Raw genomic sequence first — 17,099 nt, forward strand, 5'->3', positions numbered from 1 at the left:
TCCTTAAAGGCAGGGACTGTCATATATTTCTATGTAACCCTCATATCACTTAGCATAGTACTTCTATAAAATAATTTTAAACCATTAAGTCAATGAATGAACAAACAAGACTGCCTGCTATGTGCCAGACCCTTGAGTGTAAAAGTGACAACATTGATGAGGGCTCTGTCCCCATGGATCATATTATCTATTGAAAGAATGAGACACTAAATATTACACAAATAATTACTTAATTATAGTTGACATAAGTGCTATCACATGTGATAGAGTGCCGTGAGAGCGAGAAATACTTCCAAAGTTATGTATTTAGAGGCACAAGAGAGGATATCATTATATGAATGAGGTTGATATTCAGATGAGAAAAAAATTAAGAAGAATTTAATGGAGAGAGTATTTATATTTTTAGTATTAGCTACTAGTAGAAAGCTACTTTCTTCATAGTATGATATAGCTATGTTTAAATGATTTCTTAGAAAGAAAAAGTACTTAGTCTCTTCTAAGAATAAAATTGAAAATATGAAAATAAATGTATTCATAAAAGACATATTACTATTATTTAAATATTTATCTTAATAGAAACAAATGTTTAGTAAACTATGCCACATCCATTAAAAATGATGATTATGAAGAATAAAGTAGCAACATAGAAAATGCTTACATTGTAGTACTATATAAAAAAGATTAAAACATTGTATGCTCATAAATATGTTGAAAAAATACTTAATAAGACTACTAAAAGAAATATGTCAAAAAATTACCGTAACTGGTAGAAAGGCTAAGATTTAAAAACTTGTTATTTTATAAATAATCTATAGTGTGGTCTTATTATTTGGGTAATTTAAAATACTTTTGAAATAGAAAATGAATGGGCTTCTACAGATAGATTATAATTTTCTGATTTTATGCTTTATATTAATATCTCACTTGCTACACAGCATTCAGGGTGCTAATTTAGTCAATAAAGAGACTTAAAAAAAATGAGTCACAAACCATTACTACTCAGCGCACACAGGAAGATACTAATAATAACTACAAAGAGAAAAGGAGATCATCTGCAACCCAGGAACTAAAATTAGTATAAATGTTGAAGGGAGTTCTACCAAATTATTTTTTCCGGAAGACAGCCACAGACTCCTCTCATGTAAGAAGACTGATCACCTCCATTAGCCTTGAAACAAAAGCAAAGACTTCTGGATGAAGACATTTAATTATAATGTTTATCTAATCACTGTAGCCATTTATATCAATAAGATGGCTTAGAGCACACACTTTGCGGGTAGCAGTAGAGGATGTGTTTCGTGAAGAGTGTATTTTAAGCCAAAGAATCCAAGACCACGAGTCAAAATTATTGGCATTTTATAGTGGTGTTGTTAGAAACTTAAAAGCCACGTATGCTGCCCATTCTTTTGCCTTTGGATTGTTGGACTTTCCAGTCTCCATTCTGGTAGTAGAAACAATAGCAATAACAATAATTTGTAAAAACAACACCTAATTAGTATTTACTTATGCCAGGTCCTGTTCTAGGCACTTTTACCTATATTAACTCATTTTACCTTTGTAATAACCCTGTGAGGTTGATTAATGTCATTATCCCGACTTTAAGAAAGAAACTATAGAGATGTTAAGTAACTTGTCCAAAGTCTCTCAGCTAAGGGAGAGACTTAGCTGAGAGACTATGCTTGTCTGAGCATAGGGATCCTGGCTGAAGAGTCCAAAGTCCAGTGTCCTAAGCACGGGCCTATCTTATGTACCTAAAGACTTTTTTATTTTTTCCATTTATACTTCCATCTTATGATCTTATGACCAGAGTCACTAAAAATTACTTTGAATAAAATTAACCAAAGAACTTATTCCAAACATATTTTATCTCCTCACATTGCTGCCTCTAGTTTCCTTTCTTTTTCTTCTTTTTGTACTTTTGGATTGAAGTGATTTGAACTAAGTTCACTAGTATGAACTAGCGTGAACAGGATAGTGAGAATTTTTTCTCATTTTATTATTGACATATATTTAGAATATCTGCTTTTGATATTTAAGAACATAAAATTTAAATAATCAGAGCCTTCTTTGAGCTATTAAGAGTTGTTAGAGAGATCTTTTTCAAACTTCCTGTCCAAGCATGCAGCCTCTAAGAACCAACTGCTGAGATTTCAAATGTCAGAGGTACAGACTCAGGAAGGAACAGTGAATCTCTTTCCATAGTGTCGTGGTTGTCATGTTCCTCTGTTTCAGGAAGGAACAATGATTTGGTTGTTGGTTGGCTGTACATGATACTTGTGATGTATACAATAAATCTTTTAGGTTAAAAAACATTTTACCTCTTCGTAATTGATTTATGGATGAGGAATGTTATTAATGAGAGATAGACCTGACAAGGAGGTCTAGGTGACTAATATCCTCTTAAAGACCTGGCTCTCCAAAAGAGTCTATCCTGTGATCTTGCCATTTTTATATCAAATTGCTTAATACTTTCAGAACATCACTGTTAAAATATAAATTTTATATTTATATAAATATAAATGTATTCCCGGAATGGAGTAACACATTATGGCATTGTCCTCACTAACAGTATGACCACTATGGGAAACAGAGACCACAGCTCTGAGGGATGGTTCACATGGCCAGCAAAGTGAATGGACAAGTCATGCCAGCCCTGTGGCTGGGATTAGCTGAGGCTATGAGAAATAGGAATCTGGAGAGTGGTGGTGTAGTGGTCATGTTAGGAGGGCAGGGTTGCAGGCTGTTTTGGGGGTAAATCTTAAAGGAGAGGGGTCCTGAAAGAGTAAGCTAGGAAGCCCATACAGTGAAACGTAGATTACTGAATTTGTTCTGCAGCCATCTCACTCATCTGGCTGTCCTGATGGAAATGACACAGAGTTACAGCTAGAGGAAGCAGAGCAGAGGTTTCATGGCCAAACAGATTTAGGTTCAAATATAATTCTATCAGTGTAGCTTTGGATAAGTTATAGTTTTTTACATCTATAAAATGTAGAAAGCAAACTATTAAGCTAGAAAACAAAGTGCCCCCTGCCATGCATGTGGTAGCTGTATGCATATGATATAGATATGCACAGATACGCAGTAACTAGTAGAAACATTTATATGCATGTATACACACATATTTTTGTACATAGATGTATTTATGCATCTACTATAGTGCTATCTTTCTCCCTTGTTATGTTACTTCTGCAGGAAACTTGTCATATATTCTCTATTTTACATTTTAGTTTTCTTTCCACTTATATAAATTTACTTTGGTCAGATTTTCAGAATATGCAAATCGTTTCCTATTAAACTATAGTGTTGCACCCCCCTTTTATGCAAATTAACAGAATGACTAACTTGGAGAATTCTGTTAGCTACTGAAAAGCAGAATGCTCAACATTTGATATAACAGATTCAGATAATCCATTACTAATTTACTTTAACAAGGAAGAGACTATTGCTCCTAATGAATGATATTAATGGTGTTTCATATATTTTTTTTTTTTTTTGCCAGCGATAGTCACCTATGATATCATTACTTGAATTCATGGTAAGGCTCGGTAAGGATTTGAGGCAGTTCTTCTGTATGTTCAGATGATTTAATCCTAAACTGTAGCATATATATGTGCCTAGGCAAATATCTAAAGTAATTATTGTAATCTCTATAGCAGATTAAATGCTTTTTGTGATTCTAAAAAAGAGACTTTAGAGAGTAAATTTCAGTTTCAGAAATCTGGTACATGTTTGCAAGGCCCTGAGCAGTGGATTGGATGCCATCTATCAGAAGGACCTTGAAATTTTATCTGGCTGAGCTCTGAGCAGCTCTCCAAGCCATTTACTACTTCCTCAGTTCCATGGGCTTAGTTAGTTGGGATTCCCAGTGGGGAGGTGAAGGCAGGTAGCAGTTTTGTTCCTCCCCTGACTGCCTTCAATAAACTTTATTCTTAAAACCATCCATGGAGATCTAAGTTTCAGGAATATGGAAAATATCTTTTCCTCTCAAGGTTGGAGGCCTCAGTCCTGACCTTTTTAAGACTTATTTTTATTTCTTTTTTCAAATTCTGACAGTTTATGCAGAAAAGAATACTGCAGATAACTGTCCTTGTAAAAAATTTTTTTTGCATATTTATTACATAACAAGAGTATTTATAAGACTAAAGTAGTTGTTACATATTTGTTTCCAAAGTATAATTTGGAACACAGTTATAAATATTTTATAGATTAACTCTGTACTCTCATCTCCTAACCTATCTGGTCTTTCTTGGAATAATAAAATACATATTGTTGAGGCCATGATCCAGTGTTCCAGAATGTTCTCAGCCATCTGGTTCTGCTACTGAATAAAGTTAGACTGGAAATAAGATAATGTTAAGTGAAAGAAGCTGCCCTTGCCTACCTACCTCCCCATTTATAAAAGAAGTACAGACCAGAAATTCTATGGCCCACCTAAGTCCTTTCCATAGTACCAGCCTGCTGCTGAGTTTTAGTGTCTCATTTTTAAATGGAGATAAAAATACCCATCTTACCACTCATAGGATATAGATTTAATGAGATTATATCAAAGTATTTTATAACCCACCTAACAAACTTATATACGATAAGCTACTTTATATTGAGCATCTACTAAATTCTAGGAATAGTACTAGAAGCTTTACATATGTTACAGTACCTCTTTTAAGCCTCAGCACGACCCTGCACAGTTGTTATAATTATATTTGATGTAAATTGAGTTAATAAAAGCTCAAAGAAGTTGTGTGATTTCCCAAGGCAAATAGGTCCAAAGGGGCAGAGTCAAGATTCATCTCAATACATTTCCAAACAGATACTTTACTTTTCTTTTTTCTTGGAGCTAAGGCAACAACATTATTTAATATCCTTAAGAATGGCGGGTGGAATAAAAGGGAGGGATCACTGAATAATCTGCTCCTTCATCAAAGCTGACCAAAAAAAACACCATGATGAAATTAAAGCTTTTGTTTTAGAACAGACCACCTGAAAACCTCTGGGCTTCATATATTTTAAAAATATTTGTTATGCATTGAGTATAAAGTAAAAAGGGAAAAAATAGATCTTTTAAATGAAAGATAAATATAGTATGCCATCACAGCCAGATACAGGCTTACATTTTTTTATAAGTTCTATTCTACTCAAGTTAACAAGCATATACACAAATCATAAATAACACAAAATAGAGAAACGATAAGGATTTCCTTTGTTTTTAGAAAATAGGTGAGAAACAACAGAAAATTCTTAGAAATGCCAAGAAATAATTTTTTTATAATAGCTAATATACCTCTTTTAGGCATTAAGATACATTTCTGTTTCTAATCTTAATATGGCTATAATTTTACTCTTTATGAAAATAAAATTTCCCAGTTAAAATAGGATATTTTACCACACTAATCTTTAAATTCTATTATTAAAAATGTAGGTATACAACCCAATTTATAACCTCCTAGAACATTTTACACAATAAGTTTTAATCCTTGGAATGAATAATTACTCAGAAAAGCAACAGTGCCTCATTCAATATAATTTGGTAATCAATATTCTTGTTTTCCAGTAAAATGGAAATTTCATGAGCAGAAACATTGGACTCCGTAAAGAGAATGTTTCTGAGCAACTTCTGAGCAAATAAATCTTAAGCAGTTGATCATAGATCTGGGATCTTCACTCCTTATTATAGTACTGCTAGACATAACCATGTTAGCCCTGTGTTATGGCTAGTGTCAGGACCCCAAACCTCCGTGTCTAAAGACAAGAACTGGGTCCCCAACCGATGAACCTTTGGCATCATATCTTCATTAATTTTTGTCCTTCACACCTAGATTCTACTGATATAATCAGGCCATGTCTATTTGATTAGCCCATGGTGTCAAATACTCAATTGTAGTTCCTAGTTTGTTGGCAAGTCCAACTTTTATTCCATTCTCTCAGATGTCTTTAATCAAAGCCCTTGGGTTCCTAATATCTTTGAGATGAAAAGTATATTGATTGGCTCCTACTGCAGCCATTGGCTTTACTCACTGTTCCAGCCTCAACACATTTCTGTGCATGTCCAGGAAAGGATCTTGGCTTAGATGCTTTTAGAGACTTCCTATCACAGGGTGCCCAAAGGTGATGTTTTGAACAAAATGCTCATGTATTATATCCAGGTTTAGATCATTGGCTCCTGAGACCACGATCCAGAGGTACTTGTCCACCAAACTGACCAGGTGGCTACTGAGGACAGACGGACCAATCTCACAGCTGAATGCTGTGGTTCTGGTTCCCAGAGCCGAGTTACCGCAGGAGTCCCCCAGCAAGATGAAGGCATCATCTTGATTTGTCTTTGTTTGTTTGTTTTAATGCGTTAGTACTTTAATCTTTAAGCAGTGACTAAATTTTCTTTTAAAATAATGATTACTTTTCCCCAGTGTAAATCGAAGTAAAGGCATGAGTTACAGCTTTTAGGAATTTATTTTAGAATCGGTTCTGTCTTAAGTTTACTTGTGTATAATTGAAATGAGTCAGAACTAGCAGTTTGCTTGGTTTTTCTTACTTGGCTGGGTAAGATAAAAGAGTTGGTTTATTTAGTGATTTGCTAAATATGATGCAAATGATATAACCTCAAGTCTCTATTAATGGCCCTTTGAGCTCATTATTGTGGCCCCTCTGGGGCCAATGGGATCAGAAGGCTGATAAATGTGTTTGTCCCCAACTTCCTTTCAAATAAAATTCTGTAATACGTATGTACATGTATATGTGTACATACACATATGCTATAATGCTAATTTTCTCTTATACCTTCACAAGAAATTTCATGTATTTTCCCTATTTTGTATTTTAGTTACCTTTTATCATCAATAAATTTACTTTTACCAAATTTTCAGAGTATAAAAATGTTTCCCATCAAAATCCTATAGTATTGGGCCTTTTTTTCTGAGGTAAAATAACAAAAAGATCAGGTTGGAGAATTTCCCCATTGTGAGAACATACTCTTATTAGTGAACTAGCTTCCAGGCAGAGGTTGGCATATATGTATAAGCAGAAGAATAGCAAGACATTTGAAGGCCCGTGAGCCTTGCTTTTTCACCTAACACTTTTCCATCAGTCCTGGAACAACTGTAAAATTGGAGCAAGAGATTCAGGACAAGACATTATGGACCCAACTGATAATTTTTTGGAGGCTACCATAGGTATAATCTCTAAGATTCCATTTGGAGGAAGATCCAAAATCAGTGTGGGTCCTTTAGGTTTTACTTTTAAAAAATATAGTCAAATTATTTGACTAATTCGTCAAATTAATTATCTTATTTCAGACTATAGACATGCTACTAGGAGCTCTACTATTAATTCCTAGTCCCTAGACCAGTGCTTGAGCGTCTTCATTAAGTATGGAAAAGTTATTTGTATTGGAATTTGTCACTGGATTCGAACCTGGGACTCAGAAATCAGGTCTTGGAGTAACATGCAGTTCTTATATGTGTGATAATGTAGATTAGGCATCTGTGGTAGTTCTAGAACTTTAAGGCTCACCCAATGTGCTTCCCACACTTCTCTTTGATTCCAGATGCAGGATCTTTTCTATTACAATTCTCTACTATGTCCACTGCCTCTTTTGCAAGAACTCTCAAAGTAATTGCCTTTAATTCATTTCTTAAGAGATTAAGCTACGATTGCTCTGGATATGCCTAGATCTAATCTTTTCAATTAACAGTATAGACTTTATCTGAGGGCTGCATAACGAATATTAATCATAAAAATCACAGCAACAATGGAATAAAAAAATCTTTCAAAAAACCTTCAAAGGTGTTCTAGTGTTCTCATTTTAATGTCTAAAATGCTTTCTAGGGCCCTCACAGCTCACTCTGCTCAGTCTGGTACTTGTCTTTCTCACAGTCCCACCCCCATTCTTCCCCAATCTCTTTCTGCTTCAGCTACACTGACCTTTCTGAGTCTATCTGCTCCATGACCGAGGTCTTCCCACCTGCTCTTTGCTCTCTCTAGTCCACCACCCCACCACCCTGCCTGTACCATTTCTTACTAAATTTTGTTCATCTTCTGGATCTCAACTGAGGCTTCATTTTCTTAAAGTTTTCCCTGAGCATCCAGACTCAAGGTTAGGTTGACTTTTCACTGTTAATTGTTTCCTTTGTAACTCAGAAACTTTTCGGTTTGATGTAGTCCTACTGTATATTTTGCTTTTGTTGCCTGTGATTTTGATGTCGTATTCAAGAATCATTGCTAAGACCAATGTCATAAAGCATTCCCTGTTTTCTTCTAGGAATTTCATTAAATTTGTAGATAACTTTGGGAAGTATGGGCATTTTAACAACATAAGTCCTCCAATACATAAACGCATTTCTATCTTTCCATTTATTTGTATCTATTCTTTTTCTTTCAGCAATGTTTTATAGTTGTAAGCATAGATGTTTTTCACCTCCTTAGTTAAATTTATTTCTGTTATAATTCTTTTTAATGCTGTTGTAAATGGCCTTGTTTTCTTAATTTCCTTTTCAGATTGTTAACTGCTAGTGTATAGAAACTCAATTAATTTTTATATGTCGATTTTATATTATGCAATTTTGCTGAATTTATTCTACCAGTTTGTGTGTGTGTGTGTGTGTGTGTGTGTGTGTGTGTGTGTGTATGTGTAATCTTTTAGGAACTACTCTTTCCTTCATCTCATATCTTCCGTTTTATTTACTAATTCGCTTTCTAATTAAGAATGCATGCAAGAAAAACTTTTGACATCTACAAAGAAAATCAACGTTTATTTTTACTCTCCCTTATATTTGATTTGATGGTTTGACTCAGTAAAGAATTCTAGGTTCAAAATAGTTTTTCCTCATAATGTTGATGGAATTAATGAGAAAAAGTCTGATGTCATTCTATGAAGTATATGTCTATAAGTATACAGTATTAAGGGGAATTCTGAAATCAACTATAGTATATTTAGATTCTCAATTAGTTCCATGTTTTCAATTCCACCTCTTATGTTATTTCTTTGTTGAGTATGAGCCCTTCTTTGAGTCCAGATCCTCTTTAGGATTTTACTGGGTAGGCTAGGTCTCTCCTCTACTGTAATTGGAAACAGATGTATATTCTAGTTATTATTTAAGAGTGGACTGCCCAGTTTCAAATTCTGGCTCTGGCTTTTCTAGTTGTATAACCTTGGCCAAGTCAATTGTGTCTCAATATTTTCTCATGCATAATACTACCTATTTTAAGGATTATATGGAAAAGTACTACTATTGCTATTATTCCTCTGTTCTGCTTTTTTCAAACATCTTGCTTTTCATATTTCATTCATTTACATATATCTTTTGCTATTTTCCCTCATGTCTCTTTATATTATTCTTTTGCTTAATGAATTCTAGATAATGACAAAAAATAAATATGTGAGTTCCGTCCTCCTTCTTAAACCAAAAGCCAGATATGAGTCTTAATTTTAGAAACTATTTAGTGTTTTATTGGTTTTAATATTATTTCTTTTTAAATAATTTGCATCTTTTTAAAATAAATTATTCTGTTTATATGCACATGTTATCTTTAATATAGTTACCTAGTGATCTAATGACCTGAAGCCAAAATTAAACAGAAATTTTTTTTCCTACAGATTCTTAGCAGTAGTAGCAAAACTATTCTAATGCTGGTCAGAATTTAAGTCTCTTTAAAGCATTGGAAGCAAAATGAAAAGAGCATCAGCATATTAGAGAAAGCTTAATGTTCTTTTCGTGTTACATCAAGATGAAAGTTAAGAGTTTTATCTCATTTTACGAAAGACTGAAAAATGAACCAGAAATTAATACCAGTGATGATCATCATGATGATAGTTGCGACAATTTCAAAACTGCCTAAATGTATACCAGCGTGCTTGAATAATTTGGTCTTGGCCACATAGTCAGTAAAAGACAGAGATTTCTGACACAAAGGCCTGCTTTCTATGACTATGTATAACAATTCTGGGACTTAGGAACCTATAGCTTTGAATAACTGGAATTAATAAATATCTATTACTACATCCCAATTACTTTTGTTTCTCTTTTGCTATAGCTTCTACCTCTGCTGCAATGGAGGTCACTGCAGCTACCTGTAGTAACTAATGCTTCCATATCCCATTTCCTTAAAATTCCTGTCACCAACTTTCTTATTGGAACCCTTTGCCCTCTAAGAGGTCCAACTCTATGTGAGCCCACCTGGGGAATCCTCTAACTTTCTTTAGTGAGAATAGGAACCATGCCTGTCCATGTTGCCCAAGCCAAGTAGAGTTTCTTGCAATAACAGACATTCAATGACACACTGAAGAATAAATGAGTGGTGGTAAACAGATTAAGTTTCGGATGTAAAAGATAGATGAGTGACTATTGCTTAGGCAGTGGGATTTACCAAATAGATACTATAAGATATTTTCCCTATAGAGATAATGTTAGAAATGGTAATTAGGTCCTACAGTTCTATTAGTGTCACTAAAACAGCAGTTCAACTAACTTTCAAGTTACATAGTGCATATGGGTCAAGCTGGGAACACAACTACCATTTATACAATGTTTCTCTAAGAAAATGGTTTTTGAAGGACATAAAGCAGGATTATCAATGAATTTTTGGCAACAAACTATTTGTAAATTGAAGTTAACTTTCATTAATTTATTGGTCATCTTCGCCTGTGTCTTCTACTCATTGATTAATAAAGTTATAACGAACATGAGATCAGGAACTATTTTCTACTACATAATAATATCACTAGGCCCAACTCTTATTCTCCCTGCTGCTACCCCCACCCAGCATTCATTATGGTTCTTTATTTTAGTAGATACTCCCCAAAATTTGCATTTTGATTGTTTGATTTTTAATAGGATTATCACTCAGAACAAAGAATAGTATATCCTGATATACCCGGGATACTTGCTTCAACCTGGCTTTAATTTTGAATTACACAGCAGTTATTCATGAGCTTTAGAATATGAATTAACTCTGACTTTAAGTGATATAGTTTTACAATATTAATAAAAATAAGTAAATTATAATAATAGTTCTAGATGTTTATCACTTTTCCACTTGACCTATAATTTAGGGTCAAATGGTTACTGTAAGTTCTAAAAGCCACCCTGGTTTGAAAAGCTACCAAGCCCTGTGCTCTAACCTATAGTTTAAAAAATTTCCACTGACTGGGAAAGAGAGGGAATTACCTCTTTCCAGGAAGTACTACAGAGTAGTAGTACTACTACTACTCCAGTGCCCTAGCGATATATCTATTCTGCTTTCTGGAAATAGTCTGTCCTGGAATAGTTTAGGATGACCTAACTTCTTATCTCCTAATGGAGAAAGGCCATGACTAGGGAGGAGGCATCCATTACATATTTATTTTGAATATGGTGGCAAAATGATAGTTATTTCACATACTACACTATTTTATCTTTTCAGGTGTAACTGTATGGAACCACATAATCCCAGCAATGACACATTGAAGGAATGGAGGGAGTCCAATATTTCTGCCTCTGACGTAATTTGGGAAAACCTAACTGTGTCAGTAAGTGAAACACTGAAAAATAACTCATGTCTTGAATCTTATTACTGTTTTGAGGATTTGTTGACATTGTGACTGAATTATTGCCAATTAGGTAAAATTTTTGAATCCATACTATTATAAAAGTAATAGTTTTGTCTTAATTTTGATTTCATTTGTTTCAGGTATTCAGGTAAATTGGGATTTTCTTTCCTTATTGAGTTTTTCTAATAGTTAGTGGGCCTGAATTGCTCTAAAAGCACATATACACAGCATGACATGACTAGATTAACTGAAAGTACATTAAAAAAGAATGGTGTTGACCTAAATGAAACCATATGGCGGAACTAAGTTGGCCTTCTGTGTGAAAAAACAAGAATGCTTTTACTTTACTCTGCAGCACTGCTCCAGCTGTTCAGAATATACTGAAAGAGGGGATGTTTGTTAGTATTTTAGAATAAATATTACAGTTTTGGGGAAGAACAAAAGTCACTTTTCTTACCAAAATTCTGGCACCTCTCTTAGGAAGAGCTTTCTTCCATTTTCTTATCTCCCACTCAGGAAAGAGGATGGCAACATATTTTTCACCTATCAAGGTTAAATCCGTACCTTTTAAAACCGTTTTTTCCCCTTGCTTTTCTCACAGCTGTATTCTTCCATTCTTCTTAACCTATTATAATGTTTGTGCACTTTTTTTTCCATCTATATTTACAGCCTTCTGTTTGGTTAGATCTCATAATTGGAAAAATTAGTGTTCAGCTTTTAATGAATATTAAAATATGAGTCATTTTATTTTTTTTATTCTCTTCAGTCGCAAACATTACTCTCCAAAGCCGCTTCTACTTTACCTTCTTGTATAAGCTCAAATCCCATTATAACCATCAATATAAAACTATATGAATTCTAGTTAATTTTATGAAACATCATTTTAGTAAGTGAGCCAGTTAGTGGAACAAAGAAATACTTTTTGTTGTTCGAATATGTTAAAACTCTAAAAGTAATTCTTCTTTTTAATTGAGGTGTAATTGACATACAACATTATATTAGTATCAGGTATACAACATAATAATTATAATAGTTCTATATATGTATACATTGTGAAGTAATGACCACAATAAGTTGTTAACATCTGTCACCATACATAGTTACAAATTTTTTTTTCTTGTGATGAAAACTTTTAAGGTGTACTCTCCTAGCAACTTTCAAATATAAATATGATTTTTCTAAGAGCACTTGACCTTTTGCCTATTTTCTCAATTTTCCCCATTAAATGTTTTCTTTAGAATCAAAATCAAATTACCCTCTGTTTAAAATTCAGTCTTGGCCTATATTTTACTACTTTTATTTTTATTTTTTAAATTTTTTTTAGGCAAGGCAACCCTTGGTTGACCTCACAGATTGCAAGAAACTTGTCAGCTTACAATCCCTTATTTCTTTTTCTTTTTCTTTTATTTTTCACGCTTACAGCACCTGGTCTTCCTAGGCGTTCTTCCATTCAAGTACTAACCAGGTCCGACCCTGCTTAGCCTCCGAGATCAGATGGGATTGGGCTTGTGCAGGGGAGCATGGCTGTAGACACTACCTATATTTTTACTCTAGAATAATCCTTCACTTACTCTTGTTGTTTTCTTTTGTTACAGTCAACATTTATCTGTTCCATCTATTTTTCCCTAGAAAAATAACATTGCATTGTTATCCATTCAATGGATAATTATTGATAATCATAATAATCCATCCAGCAATGTATATTCCATCTATATTTTCCTTTTGTAAACTATAAGAATATTATGTCTAAAGAGTCTTTTGATTATGTTCCTCATCTTGGTTTTCCCTTCAATACAGAAACACAAATAATCCCCTCTTTAAATTATTTAACATGATAATTTACTCTATGTATTTTATATTCTCTGAATAATTTAATGCTAAATAATAATATTCATTCTCCAAAGTAGCAAATCTTGAATAATAACCTTCTAAAAGACTCACAGAATAATTGTTCTGGCTAGCCATGAATTAATTTTAGATATTAGAAGTTTGAGAGTCAATCACAGTACAGTGAAAAGTATTTTGCAAAGCACATCTAGCACTGTGTTTTTTTTCCTTAAAGTTTTGCACTAGATGTTAACTTTCTGGCAGAAATTATTATTATTAATTATTATTTTTTACAAGTCAAAAGCAGTTTTTGCAATAGATAATTACAAATCTTGACCAGAAATGGCCTTTGTCATCAAAATGCTACGTAATGAAAAAAATCTTGTAATTTTTAATTCTTGTAATTTTTAAATAATTTTAATGAAAACTTAAAACACTTTTTGTTTTAATTGTCATGCCATTTTTTGCATAATCACAAGTATCATCAAAAGCATTTTACGAATAAGGCACTGTGCTAATGGCTATTATAACTACTTTGTAAAAATAGTAATATAACATTTACTTTATATATTTTTAATAGACAGATTTTTTAAATTAAATTTTTACGTATCTCATGAATTATAACTTTTACCTTGCTAATTCAGCAAAGGCAAAGAACTTTAGCTTTCTTTGATTCCCAAACTGCTATATGCATAGTAAGTGTTCCATAAATATTTAATAATTATTTTGAAAAAAAGTCCTATGTCACAAATATACTATTTAACACAAGTCTTTTGCTTTTATTTTGTTTTTCAATTTTATCGAAGTATAACTGACAAAAATTATACATATTAAAACAACATAATGTTTTGATTAACATACACATTGTGAAATGATTACAACAATCAAGCTAATAATTTATCAATCCCTCGCAGTTGCCTTATTTATTTATTTATTTATTTAGTGAGAACAATTAAAATATACTCTTTTAGCAGATTTCAACTATATAATACAGTATTATTAAGTGTAGTCACTATGCCGTACATTAGATTTTCAAAACTTATTCATTCTGCATTACCAAAACTTTGAATCCCTTGACCAATATGTCCCCATTTCCCCTTTCTCCCCCAACCCCTGGTAACCATCATTCTACTCTCTGCGTCTATGAGTTTGACATTGTTTGATTCCACATATAAGTGAGATCATGCAGTATTTGTCATTCTGTGTCTGGCTTATTTCACTTAGCATAATGTCCTCCAGGTTCATTTATGTTGTTGCAAATGACAGGATATCCTTCTTTTTAAAGGGTGAATAATATTCCTTTGAATATTTATACCACATTTTTTTCATCTATTCATCCATTGAGAGACAGGTTATTTCTGTATCTTGGCTATTGTTAATAATGGTTAATGAAAGCTAGAATACTTGTATATTTAGCAGTATCTAAAAACCATCCATTAAAAGGAATCCCTAAGCAAGGTTTAAAATATTCACAAAGGATTAACTGGCAATTGGTTAAGAATTGTCTTAATGTCAGAATTGCATATTTAACTATTACATATAGTTAATAGTAAGGGGCAGGACACTAATGTGTACTTTAATTTCTTATTCTATCAAACTTAATTTTTACTAACATAAAATTATTGATATTTAGAATGTTTTAAGAATAATTAATACAAATGAGTTTGTCAACAAACTTTTTTCATTTTGTATATGAAACCATATGTTAGATCAAAATAAGACAACAGGATTTAGATATGATTTTCACTTCTAAATCTTAGGACTTGGAGTGTGTGTATATGTTTGTGTGTGTATGTGTGTGTGCGTTAGGGGTACAGTTAGTGTAAAATAGAAAATAAATGTAGATTTTAATAGATTATAATTCTTTTTTTAAAACGTAACATACTGTCCCCCAAAAGAAGGAAAAACAAATATCCTTTTCAAATTCGCTTGGAATTAAAGTACCAAGGCAAGCTTTTAGCAATTTATTATAGATTATAAGACAGTTAAATGATTTTTTTTAAGTGGCAAATGGAACATTTAGAAGACTTTTATATACATACAAAAGACTGAAGATAATCACAAATATATAGATGATGTGTTTACAATGGAGCTTCAAGCTTCTTAGTGTTTTTAACCACTTGGCTTACCCATTATTTTGCTTAGTAATTGTTATACTAACATCTCTGAACAGGGATAAGAGGGAGGACTAAAACATGCAAGGATTCATTTTTGCTACTTTACCTATTTTTGAGAAAAAGAAAATTAAAGCTATAATTAAGTTCTAAGGGGTTTTACTTTGGTTTTTCAATTAGCCAAGTTATGTGCTCTGTATTAGCTTAACATGGATAATTGGAATTCAACCTTAGCTAGGGAGGAAGGTATTTGCAGTTAGATGAGAAAAGTGGATAGAATTCTTTTTGATAATTATAAGGTGTACTAACAATATTTCTTAAGAATCCTAGCCTCAGGGATAGCTACTCCAAGTAGATTTACAGGTTGGTCATTTAATTTTGGATATCAGTGTAGCTATCTGTGGTTTATTCTAGAATCTTTTAAAGATATTTATTTTCTGCTATACAAGGACTCCAGGGTCTGAGGCTCTGTTCATTGGGCAGACTCTGTGTTAGTGATCAATCTTTCAGTTCATATTTTTCTTTAAAATCTTTATGTACTACAGCACAGTTCAATTTCTGTTCAGGTTCAGAATATCTCAAGGATTGATGAGGTGACTGGTTCATTAAAACCGTTCATTTCTGTGTTTTAAAATAAAATAAATACTTTAGTAATCTAATCTTTAAAATAAAGTAAGATAAACCAAAATGATTTTAAAATCATTGTCAGTTTCAAAATATTAATGTTTACAATGCTCAGTTTTTCTTGGAGAAAAAAAATTTTGACTTTGCTGCCACCTCATGGCTAAGGCAGTAATTAGAAATGATCCTTCAAGGACTTATAAAAATATATACCAGGAAAAAAAAAATACCATGGAGAAGTCATAGTAAAAACAAGCTTTGCCTTGCTTGTGTAGCAACCCTTTCTCTTTCGTTCTGTAGTCTAAGTTCACGCCCCATCTTTGACTCAGAGTTTCATTTCAGTAATAATATATCATAGTTTTTTTGTTGCCTTTCTCATCTTTTTTGTTAACTTTTGGACTAGATAATTTTACAAAATATTTGTTCTTCTTTAAAAATGCAATAATATTCCATCATGGGTACCATATTTGTATCAGAGCTCTACTGACACCCGACAGTGGTGAGGCCATTGCAAATTACTGAACCTCTCTATGTCTCACTTTCTTCAGACATGAAATAAAAATAATAACATCTACCTATTTTATAGGTTTGATGTAAAAATTAATTAAGATGGTATATTTAAATTTGACATAGTTTTGGCATAGTGTCTGACCATAGTAACCACTCACTATAAAGTATGTCATATTTTCAATAAATCTGGTGTCAGAAATTTAGTCGATATTAGGTTAAATACACATTGACTGGTAAATCAGTTAGTTTTATAGATTTAAATTTAATTCAAAAATGGCAAAAATTTAAAAAGTGGTTCATGTTCAAATGTTACATAATGTAAATCTTTGATACTGCTCACTACCTAACCTATTCAGATAAAATTTATAGAATTTAAAGTGTTGTCTGTTAAATCATTGTGAGAGCCATAGATGAAGAGCTTCAACATCTCAACTGCAAATGATCTTGATGTTAGATTTCTGAAAGAAATGTGTCCATTTTTTCTTAATATCTCCATTTGTTTTACTTCC

The 17,099-nt window shown here is 32.7% G+C and overlaps 1 protein-coding gene and 2 pseudogenes across 3 annotated transcripts in view; 1 reads left to right on the top strand and 2 right to left on the bottom strand.

Annotated features, from left to right (window-relative positions):
* Nucleotides 1-17,099, top strand: part of SLC4A10 (solute carrier family 4 member 10) — a 173,648-nt gene that overhangs the window by 121,715 nt on the left and 34,834 nt on the right. For 2 of the 3 annotated variants that reach the window (XM_025039563.1, XM_025039564.1), the window contains one exon: nt 11,392-11,506. In XM_025039563.1, coding sequence (XP_024895331.1) covers nt 11,392-11,506 — 115 coding nt within the window. The remainder of the gene's footprint in view (nt 1-11,391; nt 11,507-17,099) is intronic. The other variant, XM_025039565.1, reaches the window with a different exon arrangement.
* LOC102895273 lies at nt 5,562-9,795 on the bottom strand (annotated as a pseudogene).
* Nucleotides 12,932-13,050, bottom strand: LOC112470807 (annotated as a pseudogene).

The sequence above is a fragment of the Pteropus alecto genome, unplaced genomic scaffold (assembly GCF_000325575.1).
Source record: "Pteropus alecto unplaced genomic scaffold, ASM32557v1 scaffold3, whole genome shotgun sequence".
Taxonomy (NCBI): domain Eukaryota; kingdom Metazoa; phylum Chordata; class Mammalia; order Chiroptera; family Pteropodidae; genus Pteropus; species Pteropus alecto.